Below are 26,725 nucleotides of genomic sequence, written 5' to 3'. Positions count from 1 at the left end.
ACAACAGCCTGAGGTTGAAACAAACTGTTGGTTTATTATTATTATTTATTTTTATGCGATTCTCACTCACAAAAGGCTGAAACCGACAGTACAGCTTATTAGTACAAATTTATTTATCATCATCATCATCATCATCATCAAATTCCTGCCATGTACCCTCAAGGGGTGTACAGGATATGAGAGTACTACACGAAAAAATTACATCATTACTAACTTCCTATCTACAATTTTCCTCCAAATCAGTCTGTTACTTGTCAAGACTCCAACATTATCAGATCTTATATTTCTATCGTCTAAGGCACTTTGTACCGTATCAATCCACCTATATCTTGGTCTTCCTCTGGGTCGTTTTCCTGCCAACCTGGCAGAGAACACTTGTTTTGCTAATCTTTCCTCTCCCATTCTATTTAAGTGACCATACCATCTGAGATTAGCTCTGCTAACGCATTCCTGGATGCTGACAATGTCAAGTTCTTTCCTAATATCCTCATTTTTAATATGATATTGCCATTGATGCCATCTGTTCACGCCTCTAATCTTTCTCAGGACTCTCATATCTGCGGTCTCTAGTCTTTGGTCAAGTGTTTTACTTCTGACCCAGCTCTCAGATCCATAAGTTAAAATTGGTTTGAACACAGTCTTGTATACAGCTAATTTAGTGTTCCGACTAATTTCTTTCTTATTCCATATGAATTTATTCAATTGACTTCCCACCATACCAGCTTTGCTGATTCTGTTGTCTATTTCTATATTTAGTTTACCATCTTCAGTAAAAATTGTGCCTAAGTAGCTGAAATGTTTTACTTGTTCCACAGGTTCTCCATTCACAACACAGTTGACATTTTCAATGATTCTGCCTATTTTCATTGTCTTTGTCTTTTTATTGCTGACCTTCATACCATATCTATTACAACAGCTATTCAATTTAGTCAGAGAATCTTGCAGACTTGTAGCGGATTTATTTAGAAGTATAACATCATCCGCATAAAGCAAAGAGCTGACATTAACATCTCCAATTTTGATATCAGGTTTAATACCACATTCCTTCATAATGTGATCCATATAGATAATGAATAACAGAGGGGATAATGTACATCCTTGTCTCACACCAGATTTAACATTAAACCATCTTCCTGTACTTCCTTCAATTCTAATTGCTGACTCACAACTCAAATAAAGACTAAGTATTGCTTGATATAATGCCCCATTGACACCATATAACTTTAGCGTATTGAATAGCTTCTCTCTTGGCACCTTGTCATATGCCTTTTCCAAATCGACAAAACTTAAATACAGATCTTTGTTATATTCCCATGCTTTCTCGACTATTTGTCGTAAAGTGAAGATCTGATCCTGACAGCCTCTATTTGGCCTGAATCCAGCTTGTTCTTCACCAAGCTTTTCTTCCACAATTCTTCTCAACCGTTTCTCAAGTATACTTGCATAGATCTTGCCAGGAACACTCAGTAGGGAAATACCTCTGTAATTCTCACATTCAGTTTTATTTCCCTTTTTATATATGGGTACTATGAGAGCTCTACTCCAATCATCGGGAATTCGTCCCTCTGTCCAGGCTTTCTGAACTATGCAGTGCAACCACTGTAAGACTCTTATACCACCATACTTCAGCATTTCTGGTCGAATATCATCTACTCCTGCTGCCTTTCCACATTTCAAGCCTTTGATGGCTTTTTCTACTTCAAGTATGGATATGTATTCCTGACTGCATGCCTGGTCAGTGTATTTTATCACTGTGCTGTCATCACTGCTTGTTTCATTTAGCAGTTTTTCAAAGTAATTACTCCATACTTCAGGGATATCTTTTTCTCCTGTTTTCATTTCACCTTTATCATCTCTAATTCCTTTTACAGCACTCTTTCCTCCATTCCTAAGCTTCTTCAACAACCTCCAGAATATTTTACCACCTTCTTGATATTTATTTTCTATATTCTTGCCAAAGTCCTCCCATGACTTTTGTTTAGCTAGTTTTACACACTGTTTAGCTTTCTTACATTTGTCTCTGTATTCTGTAAGAGTAAAAGCTGACTTATTTGCCAGGAACTTTTGATATGCTTTCTTCTTTTCCTTCACTGCCTCTTTAACTTCCTGTGTCCACCAGGGAGTTCTGGTTTTTTTATCTTTGCACACAACCTCACCACATGCCTCTCTGGCAGAATCAATCAATGTTTCCTTCAGAGTTTGCCACTGAATCTCCAAGGTTTGATTCCTGTTCTCAAACTCTTTCATTTTCTTTTCAATAATATTTCTGTATTTTAGTCTACAGTTCACATCTGAGAGCTGCTCAACTTTTATTCGCTTTAAAACTTTCTTACATGTTATTCTTTTCAATATGAAATTCAATTTTATCCTGCTCAAGACTAAATAGTGATCACTTCCAATTTCAAATCCTCTGTATACTCTGGTGTCCTGCACCAGGGAGAAAACATCACTATCAACAATAACATAGTCAATGAGACTTTTCTTATTCCTAGCCTCTTCTCTCCATGTGAATTTGTGCACATTTTTATGTTGGAACATGGTGTTAGTAATAACCAGTCCATGTCCTGAGCAGAAATCCAACAGATATTTGCCATTATTATTAGCTTTGCTCTTTTCTCCAAATTTTCCCAAAATATTTTTGTATGTCTCACAATCATTTCCTACTCTACTATTTAGATCCCCAACAAGGACCAACTTTTCCTTTTTCATTGTGTCAGTTGCTTTTTCTAAAGCCTCAAAAAATTCCTCCACTTCTACCTTAGTAGAACCTTCTGTGGGACCATAGGCACAAATAAGTCTCATTGTCCAGTTCCCCATTCTCATATTTGCCCACATTACTCTACTTGAGACTGACTGCCATTCAAGAAGATTAGCCTCGTATTTTGTGTTGAATACTATGGCTACTCCTTCTTTTCCTTGATTGTTATTGCCTGAATATAACATTTTGTATTTATTGTTCAGAAAGATCTCACCAGTTTTGGTCTTTTTTGTTTCAGTCACCCCTATTATGTCGATCTGGTACTTATCTAATTCCTCAGCTAGCTCCATTTCTTTGCCATTCAGGCTTCTTACGTTGATAGTACCGATCTTTAACTCTGGTGATGTTGAGTTGGGGTTTGTTTTCAGATTTGTTCCAGTAGCTGACTTTTCGCTGTTCGCCCTGTTTCCCTGGCGAAAACAACGGGGGCCTTGTTTAACCGGGCGACGCCCCAGCCGGCATGAAATTTTGTCATGTTGTACCATCATTTTTTATTTTGGTTTAACCAATAAGAATACAATTTGGTCGGCTAAATCCCAAATTGCCAGCCCATCCTCGTTCGTTCAGTATCAAAGTAGATACCCAACAGAGTGCACCACGAGAAGGTGAGGATTGGACATTAGGTCAGAAGCCCTGGTCGGTTCTCCGCATTCCTTTAGAGGCTATGTGGAGGTCTCCTCTCAGTTATACAGCTTTGACCCTTAAGCACCCCTTTATTTGAGACTTAATGACACATTGAAGCAAGGTACTAAGACTGTTATCAGCAGTAATGCACACTGCATTTTCATCCTTCGAAAATTCTGATGTCAACATCTGACATGTCAGAATAATGAACTGTTACAATTTTTCTAACATCTTGTTGGCAGCTTTTCGCACGGATAACAGCTGGTATCTCTTCTCCGCCTCCTCTGGTATTCATTCTATTTGAATCAATACCAGAGGAGTTGATTTGAAGACAAAGCACCCTAACAATCCATGAATCAAGGATATTGCAGTGCTTAGAGTTCCAGGACATTCCACGGAGGTTCAGATCCAGTGACTTCACAGCCATTCAAGATGGATGATGTTCTCTACATCTTCTTTGAACTTATTCTTTAGAACGTGTGCTCAGCGACAGGGCATCTTTCGCATCTGTTTTCAGGATCTGTCCGAAAAGAGAAGAAAAACGGGAGTACCGCGTGATCTACTACGACTTGCTGGTAACCACATTGGTCTGCCTTTGTGAATACGCAACTGAGATCCTAATATTGACCTGCAAAACATACGTCGAGACCGTGTTACTACCCACGGTGGCTTGGTTACTGGGAAACTGCACGAAGGATCCATCGACTTGTGTTATTTGCTCTCTCTCTCTCTCTCTCTCACACACACACACACACACACAGCTGTCCATGAGTACGTGATACAAGAAGTTTCCTGTTGGACCAGCCCGCTAATGACCTTCGGTGACAAGAGAGTGTCTTGAGGGAACTTTGGCGTTGAATTTCGACATTATCTACGGAGGTGGTGTGGGAGAGGTACAAGCCATTATCCCCGCAAAAGGCTTTCGATCAGCCCATGCGAGGTGAAGAATCGTTGCGTACCATGAGCATCTTCTTTCTGTGCAGAGGCGGTTTTTTCTTAGATGACGTACGTCCTCAATATGTTTATCTTTTCTAACACATACCCTATCACAATGTGCTAGTCTACTGTGTTATAGCGCTAGACATGTTTCACTCTGGATGAAAACGGTCGTACATGTCATATTAGTGTATTTTATAACAAGTTTCTGTGATGTATGACTAAAATAATATCAATATACGTGTTAACGCGTAATGTGCAACAATTTAATATAAAGATAGCATGCAACTGAACAATGCCATCTTCAATATCTTTTTATATTAAAGTGCTCGATTTTTACGAACCTTCATAAGTACTTAGAAATATACGCCTCAAATGGAAATTGATATTTTAAGATTGTCCGTGCTTTATCACGTTTTGTGTTATCACAATACAAGGCACAATACTTGACTTTTGGTTGTCCTTTTATTAATATTATTATTTTTATCTCAGATATGTTTGTTTGTCTTCTTATCATCAAAATTTATCTATTAGATCTTTCTCTTGTTAGTTCTAATTAGTACTGTAAAAATATCAGCAGAAAAGCACCGATCAGACAAAAGATATGTTACAAGGGCATTTTTTTTTGAACAAACAAACATCTTGGTCAGCTCAAAGATCGTATTGAAGTTCATTATTCAAGATTTTTAATAATTAGGATAACTATACTTAATATCACATTAGCCACCAGAGGCAAAGTACGATATTTGGAAAAATACACTTCAATGGACCCTGTAAGAGCTTGAGAATTACCTCCCCTCCCCCAAGCCTTTGTTAGCTAACCACGTTAGTATCGCAGAAGCCTGCACATTAGACTAAAACCATTTAAAATAATCCCACATGAAAATATTGTGGATTTTATGATAACTTATAACTGCCAGTAGAATCAACGCGTTGATGTAACTGTGGTATGTGTGTTTATGCGCTAATTTTTTTAAAAAAAAGTCGATTTTTTTTTTACATTATGCTTTACGCAAAAGAATGCCGATATTTTAAATGCAACATTTTTCACTACAAACTGTTAGTTAATTAACCTTAGATACTTCGCAATTCAAATAGTTTTGTTGAGTGCAGAGACAGGGACGTTCCGCAATGAGTCTTTTGACTCCATTGAGGTTTAATAATAATAATAATAATACGTACCGAGTGCATTCTAATAAATAAGTCTCGAAATGGCGAAATTTAAAGAATCGTGTGAAGGTGGGATATACGCCAAGCTATGAATAAAGCTCCCATCGAACATTGAAGGCATTATAGGCATAGCATGGCGTAGTGTCTTGGTGAAGAAACCAGGTTCCAGAAACCACTTGTAGCCTCAGAAAAATAAATTCGTGAGCCAAAACATGCATATCTAATTAAACATTATCTGGCGAGATACAAAATATCTGCAGAAAATCTTGTGTAGGAAAAATTAGCTGATATGAGTACTATTAAAGCCTACTGTGTTGCCCCAATTGAGCACCCCCCCCCTTCAGAACATATTTCTATTAAGAGAAAAAGAGAGTGTTCAAAGATTCTACATAAGTTCGCAGCAACTTGAATCATAAAGAAATGAAAAAAAAAAACAATGTGAATCCTGAAAGGCCCGATAAAATATTTCAAATAAAACCACTTGGTATATGAAAAATACCCTAACATAGCTAAACCACGAGACACTTGCAAGTGATACTTATATCAACTGGATTCCATAAACAACGGTTTGGAAACTATTGTAGCAAAGAAGAGACATGAGTATGCAATTCATTGCTCTGTAATCCACTTTTTTTTTTCTTTTTTTTTTTTGGATAATTTCATTACTTGCATATTAATTCCGCGGATGTTCAACCAACCATATCAATATTAAATAAACATGGAGATACATATTTATAGCAACATTTACGCGAGAAAAAGTCCTGTTACTAGTTGGTATTTACAACAGTGTCCCACAATAACTGTTTAGCTTTACTATCTGAATGTGTTCGATTTGTACAATAGTTTCAGTTCCCTTTTCTCTTACTAAGAATTAACGCTGTTGATAAAATAGTCCAGTTCATAACTATCTTATTTATTTCGTTTGCATTTTATTTACAATCGTCTGCATTGCGACAAATGGTTGTCCCGCTCTCAGATTAACTTAATTCAGCTAATATTTGTTATTACTTCGATATGGCGGAGTCTTGATCCAAGGCTGGTTTTCCTCCTCGTCTTTTGGATGTTGAGTTTTCGTTACTTCTGGAAGTTGACTGGAGCACCACCAGTAAAGGCAGAGGACCGAACCCAGGAGTGCAACGTTGGCTGCTGTGATAATAAGGATTATCGCCCCGTCAATCATTTCTTTGGGAACAGCATACAATCTGCTAATGATGATAACCACAGAGCCTAATACCACCAACGTAGAAGTAAAGATGACCAGAATAACTTCACAGATGACGTACTTGCTGGAGGTCGAGAGATTCGTCTTTGTAATCATGGCGAGTCACTCCTCTGAAAAAAATTAAAATAACAAAAATAAAAAAAATAGAAAATCAGATACATAATTTCTTCTGAGTTTAACATGAGTGAAAGATACAAAATTTTTGTCAATAAAATTTTATATTTGCTTGTAACATTTAATTTTGTCATCAACAATCCTATACAATTCTCTTATTTTGTATAAAAAATAATAAAAATCCATCTTGTAGCACTTAGGAGGGCGAAGGACGCTGGCAGCACTGTGTTTACCACAGTGTCATATTGCTATCCGCGCAAGCATATGCACGTCATAGTGAGATGCGAGCTATTAGTGTAATGCGGCACTGTCCTTCGCGCAGTTCCACTGTTGTTTATATGCAGTTTGTGCCAGTAGTAGAGTGCTCGTAGTTCTTATCGTGTTTACTCCGTCTCTTTAAATATTTCGACATTACAATTAAAGGATTTAATTGTAGTGTCCAAAAATTGTAAATCCATTTCTTTAATTACAATTAAAGGAATGGATTTTATTTTTAACTAATTTTGAATTATACTAAACTATATAATTTTATCGATAATAAACAATATTTTTTCATGAAACAAAACAAGAAGAATATATTTTATTTTTAAGTAATTTTGGAATTTCAATTATACCAAACTGTATAATTTTATCGATAATAAACAATATTTTTTCATATTTCATTTTTTTTTCTAATTTTTACCATAATTTTGATATTTTATCCAAACACGTATACTTACAGTGTGTATGTATATTTGGAAAGTTGCAGCACCCCCACGATTTCAAGCCACGAGCTGTCACTGATTTTACTATTACTTTAAAACAAATAAGCTAAATATATAAAAAATTTAATAAAATGAAAATTTACCATTACTTTATCGATATACATATGGATAATAGCAAGTAGTTTCTTTATACCTGAAACTGTACTTTTCAATAATTGCTAAATTACGTGTTATGCAAGAGCCAATAAACGAGTGATATTTTTCGGGCCCTAGGAAGGCACGACAACATAATTTACTGCGAAACTCAGGGGCGGCGGCCATATGTGCAATGAATGTGTGCGACGCACACAGGCGCCAGATAGTAAAGGCGCCAAAGATTTGGTATGATATTTTAAATAAAGTGAAGTTTATCAGCAAAATACTGCAGTCTTCATCTGTGAATCGCCAACTTGTTTTAGATGCATTAAATGATCTAAATCAATTTTTAAATGATTATAGGTCTGATGAAACTTGCAAAGAAATTGTAGAAGGCTCAAAATTAATTGCAGCAAAATTTGACGTAGAGTCTGTATTTTGTAGTAGTAGACCACTAAGGCGACGTAAAAAGACAACGCAATTTGATTACGAACATGAAAATATAGTAGATCCTTAAATTTCTTTTAAAGTAATTTTTTTCTCTGCATGATAGATCAAACATTACAAACTTTGCAGGGAAGATTTACTTTATTAAAAGAAATATGAATTCATTTCAGTTTTTGTATTTGTTAAGTACTTCACAAAATAAAGAATATTTATTATTTTGTTGTAAAAAGTTACGACAAAAATTAACACACGAGAATCATTCAGACATTGACGCAGACGATTTATGGGAAGAAATTTTACACTGTCAACCATTTATTTCTAATTTTAAAAACGATATATATCAGATTCAGTATATTTATTCAAACGACTTAATCACATTTCTTTTGTCATTACCGTATCTGTAGCATCTGCGGAACGGTCCTTTTCTAAACTTAAAATGATTAAAAACTACTTGCGCTCCACAATGGTACAAGACAGACTTTCAAATCTTGCCATTATATCAATAGAGTCAGATATTTTAGATCAACTTGATATGCATGGTATTATTCGAGAATTTTCATTCATGAAAACTAAAAAGGTTCAATTCACAGTGATTTTTCTTTCTGTTTAAATATTTATTTAACTATTTCTTTACCCAATAATGTTTAATATGTTCCTATTTTATATACTTGTAAGTTACTATTAGAGCCTGTGTAACTCAGTAGAAGTGGCGTTTGCACTCTATAGCGCTTGACCGCACAATGAAAGGCGTTCGAATCTAGTCACCGACTAGAGGAACTTTATCTAAGCCTTTTCTCGACCGACTCCAGAGTTAGTCGATCTCTGGCACGGGCTAGCGGGTTTTTCCTACTGGAAACTCGGTTTTTTTGTCCCCTAAACTCGAGAAAACCGGCCGTCGAACCCATACTATTTTCAGACATTAAAAATATTGTGTTAGAGTTAGGGACCACCAGATGGTGGCATTCACTAGCCACCTTCTTCACTGCGTACCGATTATTAAGTGATAACCTTGGGCCAACTATCTCTGATTGGCTACCAGTGGAGACTGAACTACCCACTCAGTCTCCAAAAGTTAGATATGGCTAAAAAAACGGCCTCACCTACTCCCTATACGGGAACAAAAAAAGGCATTAGCTGATTTTTTTAATTTATTTTTTTCCAAATTATTTTTGTTGTTTTTGTACCCTTCGTGTATATTTATTGTTTTTTATACCTTTTTTTTGTATTTTCTGCTTTATGTTCAATAAACTTATAATTAATACAGTATATTTCGTATTTCATTTATACTCACTGATACGTTTTTATAAAGTGATTTTTTATTGGGGAGAGGGGTATAGGGGCGCCAACTAAAGTTTTGCACACAGGCGCCAGACACTACCGGCGAGCCCCTGGTGACACTCGATCTGAGTGTGTTCTTGATCTTAGGAAGTTATAAAAGTATTACATGCATGTGCAAAGGAATTGTCAACGCCTCTTACTTGGCTGTTTAGCTGAAGTTTGAGCTCTGGTATGGTAGTTAGGGAGCGGATGCAAAGTAAAATAGTTCCTTTACATAAAGGAAGCTACAAGCGTGCGGTAGCAAATTACAGACTAATCACAATCTCGGGAGAGGTGGTAAAAATATTGGAAAAGTTGGTTAAAGAGATAGAATCCAGGAATGGATGGATAAGAATGTGATACTCTATAGGGGCAAGTTGTTTTTGTTAAAGGTTTTCTTGCCTTAGTAATTCATGAACTTTTTATAATAGAGTAACAGCTGAGTTAGAAAAGGGGAATAACTACACAGTGATACTGCTGGATCTTGCTACATCATGGAATACTGTTATGCAAATTAGAACAAATGGGGATGGATATTAAACTGGTGATATGGATAAGATAATGGCTCCTGGATAGATACGATACCAGAAAGTATTGTGTGGAGGAGCAGAGTCCAGGATGAAGCAGGTGACCAGTTCAAGTACAGATCTCAAGGCTCTGTGCTTGAACCATTATTGTTTAATTTGTACATAAATATATGTAGGAAATGACTCGAAGGAAGATATTCAATTGTCTGCTGATGATGCAAAGCTGAGAAGCGCAATAATTAAGCAAGCTGATGTAGAGAGTTTGCAGGATGATTAAATTAAGCTGGCAATATGGGCAAAAGATAACGGATGTCAGTTCAATGTGAAAAAGTGTAACGTTATGCATTTTGGGATTAAAAGATCACAAGCTGTGTACCACATTGATGGAACTGTACTCCAAAAGACTGATGAGACTAGGGACTTGGGGATGTTGGTGGATAGGGAGTTGAAGTTCAGAGGACACATTGCTAAGGTGTCCAAGATTGCATATAGGATTACTTAGTTATTGAAGAACACACTAACATGCAGAGATAAAAAAAGTTATTATTCCTCCTTATAAGGCGTTGATACGTACACATCTGGATTACTGTGCTCAGGTCTGGTCGCCTGGATTCCTTGGAGATGAGGAAGGTGGTTGAAAAGATTCAGAAGCGAGTGACCAAGTTGGTGAGTGGTGTAAGGAATGCTCCCTTCATTCACAGATTGAGAGTTTATGGATTACAAAGGTTGGTTGATAGGCGGAGAATAGTGGATATGATAGAAACATTTAAGTTACTAAAAGAGTTTCATACTTCAGTCCATTTAGGTGGTAATGGCATAGACGCGCAAAATACTCATATTTTCTGCCTAACTTAAGTGTAGCACAATAACTTTTTTGTGGTAAAGTTACATAAATTTTTATGGAAAACCACTCTGTATATTCTCGATGCAACATAAAATATGAATTTCATCTTAGTACTCCCTCAGCCAAGTGCAATAAAATTTCTGCTATCCTCCTTATTATAACGGTAACTGATAAACTTTTATTGATTTTCCCCTCTGTCTGCTGTCAGATAAATTCACCAGCCGATTCTTGTAACTACCATCATGCAATATATATAAGTACTTAGCTAATCTTAACTGAATCTAATGAGAATTCAGTTAAGATTAGCTAAGTACTTATTTTCAATTTCAGAGACCTATTGTAGATCCGAAAATTATTGAATTTTCGGATCTACAATAGGTCTCTGAGTGGACAGTAATAGTCTCAGAATTTCTATACATTTTATGAGTAGGCAGCACTATTCAATAAGGTACAAGCAATGTAATATTCATTCAGAAAGTTACTTTGCTAATATTCAAATATTTAGTTTGCCAAAATTTGAAGTAGAAGTATATGAATATCTATGGACTGTTACTATCCACTGATCTAAGACTATATTGTCCACTCAGAGACCTATCGTCGATCAGTCGGTAGCTCAGTTGGCAGAGTGGTGGACTATTTAGTTATTATCTGTAAATATCCATAGTTCGCTGGTTCAAATCCTGCCCGACGGAAGATTCTTTTGAATCTGAGTGGATACAGTAAAACATTGCCAATAAAATAATACTGACTTGTTCTTTCATTTATTAGTGACTATTTTAGTTAGGATAAATTATATTGTCATATATTTCTGGGTACAAATAAGCAGTTATATTTCATTTAACTGCTGAATCCCTAATTTTAATGATCTGCTGTATGCTTTGTATCCAGAAACGTACAATGCATAACATAAAAATAACTATTCAAGTATTTAAATTAGAACAGTGCGCAGATAAATATCGTCTGCAACCATTTAAGTAGAAAAAGTGAAGTATTTAAAAACATTTGAGTTATAAATGAGCAAAACATTTTTATTTCAATATCTTCTTAACATAATAATCGCGCATATGCAAAGAAATATCTAACATTTTGATTTTTGACTTATGCAATATTAGTACGTGATAATATCCATTAACTCAATCTTGTTCTCGAGCTATGATGAAATTCAGGAATAATACTTATTTTCTGTCTGCTATAATAACAATGTATAAACGGAAAAGGACTTACCATGTGAGGGATGATATTAACTACGAACCATTCTTCCACTGTATATAAACATGCAGTACTATACTTCGCTCGACTGTTTTAGCCTCAACCCAGGTATTTTTTGTCTAGTTCGCTGTTCTTTTATTGTTGTTTTCTAGTTTTATTTTCTTATGTCCCAAGGGTCATGCCTTTCGTTTGTCACGATTGTTTCTAAGGGACTACTGCATGCAGCTGTATAGGAAGTTAGGTTAAATTATAGCCAATTGCAACTCGCTTTTTTTTTTTTCTTTTCCCAGTGGAATTCTTTGCAGTTAAGAGACTCCGCAGAACTACTACTGCACCATTAGCCAAAACAACACACACTCGAAGAAGGGAAAAATAATCTCCTAACTGGAAGCCATTCATAAATGTGTAATGATTATTGCAAAGTGAGTGTACAGACAGTAACACACTACTGTACTAAATTTCAGTAACAACTGCTTCGATATCAGTCTGTATTTAATACTTTATTTATTTATCTGCTGAATGATTCCTTCACAACAATTATTGCTAACATGTTTTGCTTATACGTGTATTCATCCTCTGTATAATATTCTGTGTAAGAGTTTAAGGAAAATATAATAACCCACTATTAGTTGGCTGTTAAGATCCAGGAGGGATAAAGTTTCGCTTTCATGTGAGACCACGTTCCATTGAAAAGCTTATTTATGTTACTCGCGAAGTTTGGAAGGATTGTTTGGTGTAAAAGTGCTTCTGTTACTGCGGCCCGTATGTGTGCGTGATCTTCTCTTTGTTCCCAGAATATCGGTTTTGCCGTTTTATTTTGCAGCGATTGTAATCTGTTAAGTTTGTAGTCTGAGCAGAATGCGTATGATGTGATTGCGTATCTTAAAATGTTTTCACATAATGCCTTATAGATCACCGCTCTGCCAACTGTAGTTCAGTTGGCAGAGCGGTGGACTGTAGATATCCATAGGTCGCTGGTTCAAATCTTCCCCGAGGGAAGTTTTTTTATACACTGTAATCAGCAGATTGGTTTGAAAGCATCTGATCACTGAAGTTAAGCAAACCTGAGCCCACTTAGTACTTGGGAGGGTGTCTGCTTGAGAACACTGGGTGCTGCTGGTGTTAATTTTTGCCGGCCTGGTTGGCCGAGTGGTTAGCGTATCCGCTCTGCAGTCAAAAGGCTGTGGGTTCGAATCCCGCCTTGGGCATGGATGTCTGTGGAAATACTAGTGGTGGCGGTGGTGGTCAGTAGTAGTTGATGTTGGTATATTTGCGGTCAGTGCGGTGGTTTGAGTGGTGGAGACAGAGCTGTAGAGAAGGTGTCCTCCCCGATGAGCCTTTGGACTCCCTGGAGGTGTCAAATAATAATAATAACGTGTTGTTTTCACCTGTGTGATACCTCGTGTATAGGAGGACGATGTTGAATACTGAGATTAGTTTCTATGGGTTGGATCTTTGGGTATTTGAATATTATTAGCTTTGTGTTTGCAGAGTTTATGTGTATGCCGATTTTGTCGGTTAGCCAGTTGGTGACCAGATTAATGTCATGTTGCAAGTTTGTGTGGGTTGTATTTGCATCATTGTGGATGCACGATGACCGTGTCATCTGCGTATTGGAAGATTTTACTTTTCAAGGTTAATATCGTGCGTGTATATGATGAACATACTGGAGAAAGAACACTGCTCTGTGGGGACTCCACAGGTTATCGGTAACTCTCTACTGTAGGTTGATATTATATTTGAATATTCTATTTAACAGTTCTTTGCTGAGATTAATTCCGAATTGAAGTGAGACTTCTTTCTTTCTTTGTTACCGTTAGGAATCACATTGTCTGCTCGTGGTCCTAGTGGAGAATATTGCTTTGTGTGGGTGGAGGAAATATTTCCTACATTTTTCGGGCAGAATTCACAATAGTGCTGATTAAAGCTGTCTGCCAACTGTTTAAGATTTTTGGGTTCAAACCTCTCAAACTGTGTTTTATCGTTTCAGTTAATAATAATAATAATAATAACTTTTTATTATTATTATTATTATTATTATTGCAGGCGACTCCAGTGAGTCCTTAGACTCACCGAGGGAGGCCCTAAACATCATGTCCACACAACTATACGACATTCACACAGTATCTATCATACCTCGCCTTGAACTCATTCACGGTCATAGCACCCACAACAGACTCTGGCAGCTTATTCCACTCATTTACCACTCTAAAAGTAAAGAACCCAGCTCTAACACCCCTGCTAACCACACTCTTGCCCAACTTCCATAGGTGTCCCCTAGTTCTCCCACCACCAGTCCTGATCTCAAAAAAATCCTCTGAATTAATCCTATAGAAACCCTTCAGCAATTTGAATGTCTCAATCATATCTCCCCATTCCCGCCTATCAACTAATTTCTGCAACCCACAAATCTTCAACCTGTTCTCATAAGGTTCATTCTATAGACCTGCTATCATCTTGGTCACTCGCCTCTGAATTCTCTCCACCTCCTCCACATCAAGAAGAAACCTAGGTGACCAAATCTGGGCACAGTAGTCAAGATGAGGTCTTATCAAGGCTCGGCACACACGTACAATAACTTGCTTGTCACTGCTCGTCAAAGTATTTTTCAACAACCAAGTGAGTTGATGAGCTGATTTGCCACTTTTGCAATGTTCCCCCTAAACTTCATCTCCCTATCCACCAACACTCCCAAGTCCCTGGCCTCATCAATCTCCTGGAGTACAGTTCCACCAATGTGGTATACTGCTGCTAATCTTTTCACCCCAAAATGCATAACCTTACATTTTGTCATATTAAATTGACATCCATTCTCCTTAGCCCAGAACTCCAATCTATCCAAGTCTTCCTGCAAGATTTTGACATCTTCTGCATTCACTACTGCCCTACCTAACTTTGCATCATCAGCGAACAAATGAACTATTTCTCTTAGATCCTTCCCTATATCGTTAATGAAAAAATTAAACAGCAGTGGTCCAAGAACAGAACCCTGTGGCACACCACTAGTCCCAGGCCATCTTTTGGACTATATTCCTGAATAAACTACTCTCTGATATCTCTCCATCAACCACCCATCTATCCATCTCACCAATCCTATATCCATTCCCATATGTTGCAGTTTACGGATTCGAATTCCATGTGGTATCCTGTCAAATGCCTTAGCCAGGTCCAGCAGTCTCACTGTAAACCCTTATCTAGTTCAGCCGTCACTGTGTTATAAAACTTGAGCAAGTTACTGAGGCATGATTTATCCTTCACAAAGCCATGTTGTCCCCCGTACAGTATCTCATTTTTATCAACCCATTCCTGTATTTTTCCCTTGACTACTTTCTCCAAGACCTTGACAACGACTCCTGGTATGCCGATCGGTCGGTAATTTGCAACAGTAGTCTTGGATCCTCCTTTATGCAGTGGAACTATTTTCCCCTCTTTCCACACCTTCGGGACTAAACCAGACCCGAGACTCAGATTAAACAACATGGTCAAGGGCACTGATAATTCTTTAGCCGCTTCACGTAACACCCGTGCCGGTATACCATCCAATCCCACAGATGTATTCGCATTAAGGTTCTGTAATAGACTATTCACCCGCCACTTCATTCATCACAATTCCAGTATAAACTAGTGGTTCCTTCATTTTTTCAATGTCACCACCTGGATGATATATTCTTGCAAAGTGCTCGCTCAGTAATTCCACTATGTCGATAGATTAAGTGAACTCCTTACCATCGTCATTCCTTAAAATCATTCTGCCGTGTATAGTTTTTTTTTTTTTTTCTTTTTGCTTGCAGCATATTAAAAGAACTGTTTGGGATTCTCTTTAGCTTGCATAGCTAGTTGCCTTTCATAATTCACTTTTGCTTTTTTTACCACACCCTTCTGGTCTGCGTTTTATACCGTTCGTGTGCCTGCAGGTCACCTTTCTCTTTAAATTCCCTCCACAGTTGTCTTTTTTTTTCTGCTCAAGCTTAATGGTGTTATTCATCCATTTAACCCCTACTTGTTTTACTATTCGGACCCTAGGTATACAATCAGCCATAACCTCCTGTAAATGCTCCTTGACCACTTCCCGTGCTCCATTGACATCCAGCCCTTGCAGTTTTACATGCCATGGCACTGATCCAAGCAATCTCCTAAGCTTGTCATACTTGCCAGCATGGTAATTCCACATATACACTGTCTTAATTGAAAATTCCACACCTTTAGTCACCTCCCAGGTCAAGACCTTATAATCACTCTCATCAACAGGTGGCAACATGGTCATATTGATTACAATCAAATTCTCAGATGCCATTACCAGGTCAAGCACTCTCACACCCCTAGTATTTTCAATTACATGCTGTCTCAGATAGTTATCCCTTAATAATTGAATAAAATCCATTTCCTTCCTCACATGTGTCCTCTCCTCCTTCCAATCAATGTTACCATAGTTGAAATCCCCCATAATAATTACCCTCCTTCCACTCATTTCATCAATTTGTTTATGCATACTATCTCCACCATCTATTCCATCACCTGGTCTATAGCAGCACTCAACAAATGAGCTCTTTTCACTATCCTGCAATACAACTTCAATTCTCCTTGGCTGCAGTTCATCAGCTCTCATGAATAACACTCCTCCCCCATTTTATTCTCTCTATCCCTCCTAAACACACTATAACCTACACATTCTATCCCACTAACTATGTCATCTTCCTTAAGCCATGTTTCATTAATGCCAGTAACCTGCGGCAAGGAAGAGCCAATCAAGGCCAAAAATTCTTCCTTCTTGTTCCTAATACTCCTGGCATTAGTATACATGAAATGCAGAGGTCCCTTTGTCTCACCCTTATCTTGATGCGTTATTCTAACTATCCCATTCCGATTTCTTGTCCTTAGTATTGGCTGGGGTACATTATATAAATTCTTACAATCAACTGTCTCACTTATGTCCGCATATCCACTCCCCCCTCCTTGGTAGTTCTAGTTTCCATGATTGTTTCCATGCACATCCATTTTCACTTCATTCAGTAACACTATTTCCAGTCTCCGCACACCAAATCCATTCAAATGCAGGCCATCCATCTTGTATAAATCCTTTCGCCCATCAAACTCATTCCACACCACACCGTCTGCATAACCTGCGCATAAAGTCATTTGCGATTATGGCCCTCCTAAACTCCTGTCGTACCGCGGCAACAAACTCACCATCCTAACTCTGTCACTCTTTTTTTTCGCTACCTTCAACAATACTTTAAAGTCCTCTCTCATAAAAAATTTATCTCCTTTCAATTCATTCGTACCTGCCACAACTATCAATTCTTTCACCCTCTGTTTTTGCGCTCTAATACTCTACTTACATCCTTAAATTTCGCACCCGGTAAGTACGATTTAGTTAAACTCCCATCTATCACCCCTCTTAATAACGAGTCACCATACAACACTCTTTCCTTCATTTCAGAAACTCTCCCGCTCTTACGCTTATTTTTCCTTTCAAACACTTGTTTATTTCCATTAGCCGAGGCACTCTGGAAAGAGTTTTGCAGGTGCTCCAACTCTCGCTGCGCACTGTGTATCACTGCACACAACCTAGCGATCTCACTCCCTACAAATAATTCCTCATTTTTTTCATCATTTAAACCATTCTATCTCTGTATAGTTGCTTTCACTCTCTCTCTGATCATCGCAATTCCCTATCAAGCCACTATCTTCACTCACATTCTGGCTTTCTTCAACCACAACAATCTCACGACCTGACACATCTTCAATTCCTCACTTTGCTTACACTTTCTGCACATTCTCCCACCACTATCACTTTCCATCCAAACTCCAGCCTCCTTCGGGAATGCATACATCCCACATACATCACATTGGACAAATTCCCTCATATTACAGTTTTGAACAAACGCGTCGTATTTTTGGACGCCATTATCTTACGCTGCATTGGCGCCATGTGCTATTCTATGAAACGTATCGTTAAAATACTAAGTTATATAAAATGGAAATTCACATCAAAATCACACAGACACAACAAGCTACCAAAAATAGACAATACTACGTTAAAATGTAAACCAATATTCCAATTTTCACTAAAAATTACATTTAGCTTAACTTATACACTGAATTTTTGGCTGAATGCGTACCCCTGGTTTATACCATTTTCTTCCTGCATGACAAAAATTTGTGTGTGTGTGTGTGTGTGCTGAATATACCAGATTATCCAACTGCAACGCAACCCATACAGGGAACAGCTAGAAATGTATTAATTATATATAACAATGCACATATTTAGATCATGGAATACGTACCAGGACATTACGGTTACAATAAAGATATTTTATTTTAGAAAATCCACTGAGACTGAGTCTTACTTCATAAACAAGGTGCTTCAGCAATTTTTAATACATTTCGTGCAACTTTTCACAGAGCTACATTTGTCTCCTGCACGCAAACAGTTCTCGATTTTTCTACTTCAAACTGCAGAGTTTGTGTGCAAAGTTCTCTCTGTATGCCTTATTCATCTACTCTAACAGAGGAAATCTGCGAAGGGAAGGGGAATGACGACCCAGCTATTTTTTTTTGGGGGGGGGGGGTTGAGAAACATTAAGAAAAAATTGAGAAACATTAATCTGATAACTGAGAAATGCTTCGATTTTTAAGCATTTTTTCTCTATAAATACAGTTTCATTCAATTCTTCGATTATCTGAATTCTTTTATTTGTATTACATTTTTTTAAATGATAGATTTTGTTCTTTTTAATTAGCCGATGCCCTGTAAAGACTCGCCATGATTTTTTACTTTGATTTTTTTTTCCCATTTCGCTTCTTTCAAGATCCTCCACTATCTCTTGCAGAATAATGTGATTATCAAGGGATTCCATTTTCATCAGTTAGAGAGAGGGAAGAGAAAACCTCGACTGACACTCATTCGGCTGAAAAGTCCTTATAAATATTCATGTCGTCCCAAACTGGCTTCTGATCCTCACTTCTTATCTTCGTCAAACATAGAAGCAAACGATTAGACAATGTTCTACTATACCTCAAAATATACCTTACGGAACAAAATCGACCAATTATTCGCTTACGCCGTTTGATATTACTCACGCACATAAAACTCTGCGGTTGGAAGAATTTTAGTGTAATTTAGTATTTGAAACTTTACTAAACTTTGTCGAGTTACTTTAGATTTTGGTTTCAATGGGATTAGCCAGTCGCGTACAGATGGCAGGGCTTTTCTTCTTGGAAGTTAGGAGGAAGTTTCTTTCCCCCCCCCTCCAAAAGGAAAAAATGAAATAAATAAAGTAAAATAAATAAATAAAAATACGCAATTCACGGACATTAATAAGCAGGCTTAATAGCTTCAATCGCTCCATCCGTAATCCCAAACAATCAAACTCTAAAGACACATCTCAGGCGTTATCCTTCCACCATCTCGCAGTGCGAGTCTAATGCCAAACGTGTACGTTCTTGTTATGATATTACCCTCCTGCTCTCTCTCTCTCTTTCCCCGTCCCATTTATTCTTCAGTGCTACCAACACCCACATTAAACCCATCAATTAATACTCTCAATATTTAGTTGTGTTTCTTTAGCAAGGATTTCTAAGAAATGTCGATACAACAAGTCAAAACTAAATGAAACTTACTGTGCCTTGCAGTTCAATGTTTCTGGTACTATGCACAATGCTAGACCGCCAGAACAAAAACAATTGCAGGGTTGATTTTAGTTGCTGCCTAGTGGAACTTTTTTAGGGGCCATTTTTAGCTGAGTTAATCGATCTCTGACACAGGAAGTTAGAATTTTTCTTCGGGAAAATAAATTTTTTTAACCCATCTTAGAAAAAAAGCCTTGAAAAAAAAAAAATCAACAGCCATAGACTTTACTGATTACTAAAGGTGGAATTTTAACCTCGCATTTCAGAATGTAAAATTGCTGTAAAGACCTTTGGAATGTTACAAGCAGCAATTGGATATGAACTTGGAATGAACAACTTTCAATAGTGTTCCATATTTAAGGGTAGATTATTCTGCCGTTGTAACAATCCTCAGCTGGATGTCGAGGATTGCTACAATGGTATTCAGAAGAAAAGTTTGCGAAACTTTTCTCATGAATATCTTAACCTGTTCTGCACCAAACTGTTCCTCCTAATAATATCACATCGTTTTAGAACAGCGGTTTATGGGTTTGCTAAACATTAGACTGTTTTGTAATGTTACGATTTACTATGCAACTGCGTACGTTATTCAAATAAGTCTCTCAATACTTTCCAGGAGACACTGACGGAATGACAATCGTTGGATTTTCAGGCAACAGATTTTCAGGATCTCCTGTAATCTTTCACTAAATCCCATTTTGGATTACAAGTTAATATATGCACTTCTGGGGGATTTCTATAGAATATCAAAACCAGCTATGTGCTTAGTTCTCAAGATTCTACTGCTTCAGCAAATTACACGACAATTATTATTATTATTATTTTTTCAATCTGATTCTACCCACTGTGAATTCTACCCACTGTGAAAGGCTGTAAGCCTATAATCCCTTCGTCTTAGTGTTGTGGGCGAGCAACACGTTACTGATATCCATTTCATTTTTAAGATGTTAGATGCTACATCGCATATATTTTAAAAATCAGTCCTTGTTCAATCGATCAAACGTATGCAATAATTAAATGTGATATTTCGATACTTATTTTGTTCACTGTATCTCAGCCATTAAGTAAAAAAGGTTCGACACGGCAATCTGTCTGGCTCGGTATCTGCTAACGCACAGCTCAAGTAATTTAAAATTTACATTTATTAGATAAACATCCGCAAATAGTGCATTAATCTAAACGATAAAATGAGATCATCCAATATGATTCAAAATGCTCGCATATACACAGTATTTAATGCAATAATTATCTTAAACAGTTTAAAGCAACGTCAGCAATACCACATCCAGTAAATTAAATTTCAGATCCAATTAATACGAACAACCTTCATGATGTTCAATGAGAAAATTGTCCTGCTTTTCGGTATGATCCACGGAAAGAGAAAATTGAAAATGTTCATAATTACATTTATGATGGTTCCAGTCCATCAAAATACGATTGCTTCGCACACAAGACTTTCATAACTAGTATAATTGTACTCCTTTCCACCAAACGACAAATACATACAGCGATGAGTGGGTCTTATTGATCCTACGACCATGGTACCTTCGTGTTCGTGTCGGCCGATGAAGAGGATATCGCCATCAGCTGTACGACCACCTTGGATGGCTCCAGGAGGAAGTAGTCCATCTTTAGCTTCCTCCCACCTTAATCTAACGCCAGCTGGATTGCAGAGCACCTGAAAGCGACAGTTTTAAATGAATTAAGCTTATTAGACATTTAACTGAAATTTATATTATTTTATGATATATAAGATAAAAGATATGATCAAAAACATTTTTTGGGGTGACCACCCGATGACAATTGTATAGTTAGTACAAAACTAATGGCTCCAACAAGCTGTTTCTAAGTGTCTGGAGACACTTAGAAACAGCCATGCTCCAAACCCGCAGCCTGTTAGAGAGCAGGTACTCTACTGCTCTGCCAACAAGCTTACCACTTTCATTAACGTGTGTTTCACACTGAATTAAAATCTTCAAAAGAAGGCTTTTGAGATGTGAAAAGTTGATTTTCAGAGAGCAAATACTGGAGTAGCTATCAAATATTTCGAAGGTTTTACAATGAAATCAGAGTTCAAAGTACATGATGATTAAGTATTATTATTATTATTATTATTATTATTATTTCAGCAAGCTTCATTTAATCCAAAAATGACAATTTCAATTTAAATCAGGTTTATATGGTTTTCCATGCTTATTAGAACTATACGGAAGCATCTTTTAAACTTTAAGATTTATTAAAATAAAAAACAAATAAATAAATAAAAAAGATCTTAGCAATGAGCCTACCTCGTAATCTCGTAGTGGATATTCGTGTCCATTCCAAGGAACGTAACAACAACCATGAGAAGGTAAAAGTTTACCAACAATGGTATCACCAAAATGGTGAGCACGTGCAACATATATTATATCACAGTAGTCATGTCCACCTTTGACAGCATGCTGTGGAACGTTTCCACCCCAGGATGATACCCATACAGCCACTGGGCGGTAAGTTTGCGCTGAAAATATAAATAAATAAAATAATTAAAGGAAAATGAAATTCTGAAAGAAATAAGTTATAAAGTAAAGACATAAATTATTTTTTTTTAACTTAAAGTCAAATCAAGTGTATTATTCGAATAAATTATAAATCGTATGCATTTCCTAATATTCGGCACGAAACTTTTATAGTTTCTGTATTCGGCTTTGAAATAATGTTGGATTTAATATCCACTTAATTTATAATTAATGTTTAGCAATGTTTAGCGGATAGAAATGCATACGATGATCGTCTGCCAAAAGAAAGCTAATTTTCATAACTCAGCGTCTGACGTTATTAATGCCTAACGCTGAGTTACATGCAGTGTACAGATGAGAACTACAAACTATAGGTTTCGTCTTTTGCTGCAAAAAATGAATGATCAAATTATCATTAGCATGAACGAACGATTCTAACTATGGAAAAAAGATGGCACTTGCCTCAGGCGACAAATTTGGTAATAAGAATTTTATTTCGTTAATAAGCTCATTACTTTTATTCTTTTTCTTTCTTTCTTTTTTTTTTTGTTAAAAAATAATAAAAGTGTGAGATTTGTCTTTTCCCCCTTAAGAATAGTGTATTTATTTATTTTAATATTTACTTTTTATACGAAAATTAAAAATCTATTATAGATTGTTTTAACTCAATGTGAATGATTAGTTGGTTAATTTTAAATCGAAGAAAGGAAACGGCCAATTAAACTAAAGTTCGAATTGAAATAATGGTTGTTGATGTGATCTAAAAAACCGAAAAAGAGTGTTATCCGTGGTTCACTAAACTAAAATCATCGATACATTTTTTTGTGTATCTTAACATAAGTTTGAGAGAATACTTTTCCTAGACTTTATTTATTTTTCTCAAATTTGTCCATATAAATTTTGGCTCAGTGGCCCTTATATATTTTGGCCTTTATAAACCTTACTTAGAAATTACATCATAAACATGAAGCATCTCTTATTAATCATGAAACATAAACATGAATATTATTTTAATATTTTTCCAACCTTTAGATATAATTTTATTTAATAATAAAATTATTAGTAATTATTAAAATAATAATAATGTATACTGATAACATATCATTTTATTTCATTTTAATATCTTCGATTTAGTATACATTATTGATCTGTCCATCAACAGTTTAAATTATCCAGTGAATATAATATATTGAAAATAGAAAATCAGGGTTATTACTTAGTTCATCAAAGCTGCAAGTTCCTTCTAGTGACGTCATTTTTAATTTTTATTTTCCTCGTGATAATGAACGATCCTATCATTAACCTTTTCTTGCAATAAAATGATTTTCGAAAAATGTAACGAAGTATTTTAGTACAAGTGGCGTGAAATATTTCACCTATTTGCTAAATTTCAGATTTTTAGCTGAATATGACAATATTTACAGTGAAAACTCGATGCATCGAGCATGGTTTATAATATTAGAAAGACATTGACTATTATGAATGATTATCAACGCAATGCGCATATTTTTTTTTGCGCATATCATAAGATTAAATACAGAAAGATTGCTGTTGTAACAACAAGCACGCTATTTCTAGCGCTTTTGGCTACTTTCCTTAATCGCATCGCTTTAGTATGTTTTCTTCATTGAGTCTGCAACAATACAAGGAAAATCAAAATATTTACACGTTTGTAGCTAGTATATATACCGAGTGGGAAAAACAAAGGGACAGTTTGTTCACAAGATATCCTGAAATGTTTATACACTTCTGATGCATAACGTGCAGTAATTTATTTACAAACAGATGATTTGTAGGGCGCGAGTTTATCACTATTTGTTTAGGAGAAAGTGAAGGGCACTTTTGAGAGTTTATCATGCTTTAATCGTACCAGCAACCAACTGTGTATTATTTCTTTTACGGAGTACATACAGTTTAGATAGATTGTACGTTACCAGCTGCTAAACATTGAGCTGAATCTAGGATGTCTTCGGCGTCATCGGGAAAAGTGACATCCGGAGAATAAAATCGCAAAAGGACAAGATATCAAATTCGGAATCATAAAGGCTCGTGAAGTGTCAAATGTTATAAACTTCTTCAAGAGTATTTAAAAAAAAATAATGAAGACATTAATTAATACCCTTCCAAGAATGAGTTCTCTGACTCTTTGAGGATGCCACGTGACAATAATAATAAGCAAGGAAATTAAAATGACCGATATCTGGTTCTAATGGCAATATTAAAAAGAGAGGGCCGAGCGACATCTATAAATCGCTGAAGTCGGTATTATGTACTAAGTACAAATTATGTACTAAGCTCAGATTATGTACTAAGTACAAATAATTCCAGATCTTTCTTTTGAATTAATTGTAAATTAATTGTAGGTTCGTATATATTTTCTCTGTAAATAATTTAGAAAGTTACAAACATATAGAAACGTGTAGCTCATCACATAATTATCATAATTAATGTTATTCATAGAAATATTTCCATTATCATAGTCAACCAGATCAATATTTTAAAATAAAAAAAAAGAAATTATCAGGTTAAAAAAAGTTTAGAAGTATAATTTCAACTGCCAATTAAATCCCGTAGTAGCAGTATCATTTGATTATTTCATTATCATACTTTAAAGTAAAAATATCTGAAGTGAATTCAAAAGTTTCGGCTAAACAATACAATTTCGAATGTTCATGTAATTCAAGTCTTGCTGTTAATTCTATTTCAAATACAAATATTCATTTTTAACAACGCAACTTTAAAACCATATAGTCGTTAATTTCTACTCCAAATAATTTAACTGTTTTTTTTTCTTTTTCATATTTAATATGTGTTTATAGCACTAATGGTAGTACTAATGGCTGCAAAGTAACAGGAATATATACAAAATAAATACTGAAAATACGAATATGCTTTGCCAACATAAAGAACAGATGGACGCATAACTGCATATCATAACATCATTTTTGAAAGATTTTTCTGTAATATTTACGTGGTCATGGCGTAACTGCTTACAATAATTCCAGGCACTTACGTCCATAATCTTTTAAATTCATCATTTATTTAAATCACAAACTGCTCAGATTCCTATAAAAAAAATTAAAAAAAAAACACATTACCATTCGGAGCAGGCTCACACATTTGAATACTGCTGCAACGTGAACACTACAATTTCACAGTTTGCCACGCGATGGCGTATTATTTTGTGTTTCATAAATGGCACGCACTTTTGACTGGAACTTCATATGAAAACATAATAACATTGCTATCTTCTCGAAATCGTCAATGTTATTATGTGAATAAAAATAATACGATATTTAATGATACAATGAGCCATCTCTTAAAAACCAGATGTTCATAAAAAATATTAAAGATTATTGAATACAGATATTACAATAATATGCAGGTAATATACAATAATACAGATAATATAAGAAATGAATCCAAATTTAGAAGAAAGGTTATCAACAGAGGTCGGAATCTTGAAATTCTAGGGAAATATTGCAAAGTTGGTAAAGAAAAAGAAGTAGAGAATTGCTGCAATGCAAAGAAGGATTTTAATCAGCAATGATCAAGTGCATAATACCCTGATCACATCACATTCGAACTATACTGCTCAGATTTGGAGGGATGGAAAAACTTTGGAGTAGATACGAGGATGGTTGACAAAAATGATTTCAAGAATGTAGAATGTTAGTTATGATGATTAATTGATGCATGTAATCTGCTGAGTTTGGGGGATAGACCTCGGGAGGGGAAGGAGGAAGAAGGATATGAATGAGACATTTAAATTGCTGAGGATATATACCAGATGGATATGGGAGAAATTTCACAAATGGCAAAACTAGGACCATCCTAGTTTTGCCGTTTTATAATATATATAATCGAGACATTTCTGGATGAAATGTTTTGGGAATGCTTATAATTTTTTTACAAATCTTCCCTGTTTCAGCTTCCATTTAGCGAAAGCAATGAATGAAATACTAGAGTTGGGAGGGAAGAATATGATTTTCGTTATGAATTACAGAACTCCCTAAAGATCATATAAAATATGCTAAAATAATTTTAATTTCTGGAAATAAAAATAATAATTCATTTTTCGTGTATTCTATTTACATATTCTACGTGCATATTCACATATGCATCAACTAGTTATATGCGCGACATATATATTTTATATGTAAAAGGAAATTTTATATTGAATTCAAAATAAGATGTTCTGATTATGGTGTTTTATAGAGGAATCATCACACCCTTATCTCTGTTGGTCAATGACCCTTACATCAATTTCGGTTGTCCCTATACCTTTGCAAAATGTACCCAAAATTTAAAACTTTCTGTCGACCACCATCCTCAAGTCCCTGTGTTCTCTTTACTTCCTCCAGTACAGTAAACCAACAGAATGCACAGCCTTCTATTCGGTGGATCCCAAAGTCAAAAACTTCGCACTTATAACTACATTAGTCGTAATCTTCATTAAGTCCGTATATCCTGACTCTTATATTTCATAAACTTTTTTTTTAAGTTCGGCTTTATTTCATCTTCTGGTATATTGGTTTTCTCATATCGCTCTCAAAAGGAAACTAAAAATGCAATGTAGCATTTTCAT

General features: G+C 35.9%; 1 protein-coding gene across 3 annotated transcripts; it reads right to left on the bottom strand.

Annotated features, from left to right (window-relative positions):
* Positions 1–6,740: 6,740 nt before the first annotated feature.
* On the bottom strand, positions 6,741–25,184 carry LOC150109557 (pfs47 receptor-like). Of its 3 annotated transcripts, XM_090408983.1 has the most exons (4): positions 23,354–23,423; positions 21,928–22,139; positions 21,045–21,317; positions 6,741–6,820 (listed from the first exon to the last, which is right to left on the bottom strand). In XM_090408983.1, the coding sequence occupies exons 1-3, from the start codon at positions 23,391–23,393 to the stop codon at positions 21,066–21,068; spliced, it is 504 nt and encodes a 167-aa protein (XP_090265109.1). In that variant the 5' UTR covers positions 23,394–23,423; the 3' UTR covers positions 6,741–6,820; positions 21,045–21,065. The 3 variants fall into 3 exon arrangements, with proteins under 3 accessions (XP_090265109.1, XP_090265118.1, XP_090265100.1); XM_090408992.1 differs by lacking the exons at positions 6,741–6,820; positions 23,354–23,423 and adding an exon at positions 25,151–25,184 and having other exon boundaries at positions 20,853–21,317; XM_090408974.1 differs by lacking the exon at positions 6,741–6,820 and having other exon boundaries at positions 20,853–21,317.
* Between the last annotated feature and the right edge of the window lie 1,541 nt (positions 25,185–26,725).

Source organism: Typopeltis vanoorti, chromosome 2 (assembly GCF_054136105.1).
Source record: "Typopeltis vanoorti isolate ZY-2024b chromosome 2, IOZ_Tvanoo_1.0, whole genome shotgun sequence".
Lineage (NCBI taxonomy): Eukaryota > Metazoa > Arthropoda > Arachnida > Uropygi > Thelyphonidae > Typopeltis > Typopeltis vanoorti.
This window is presented reverse-complemented; position numbering and strand designations above follow the sequence as displayed.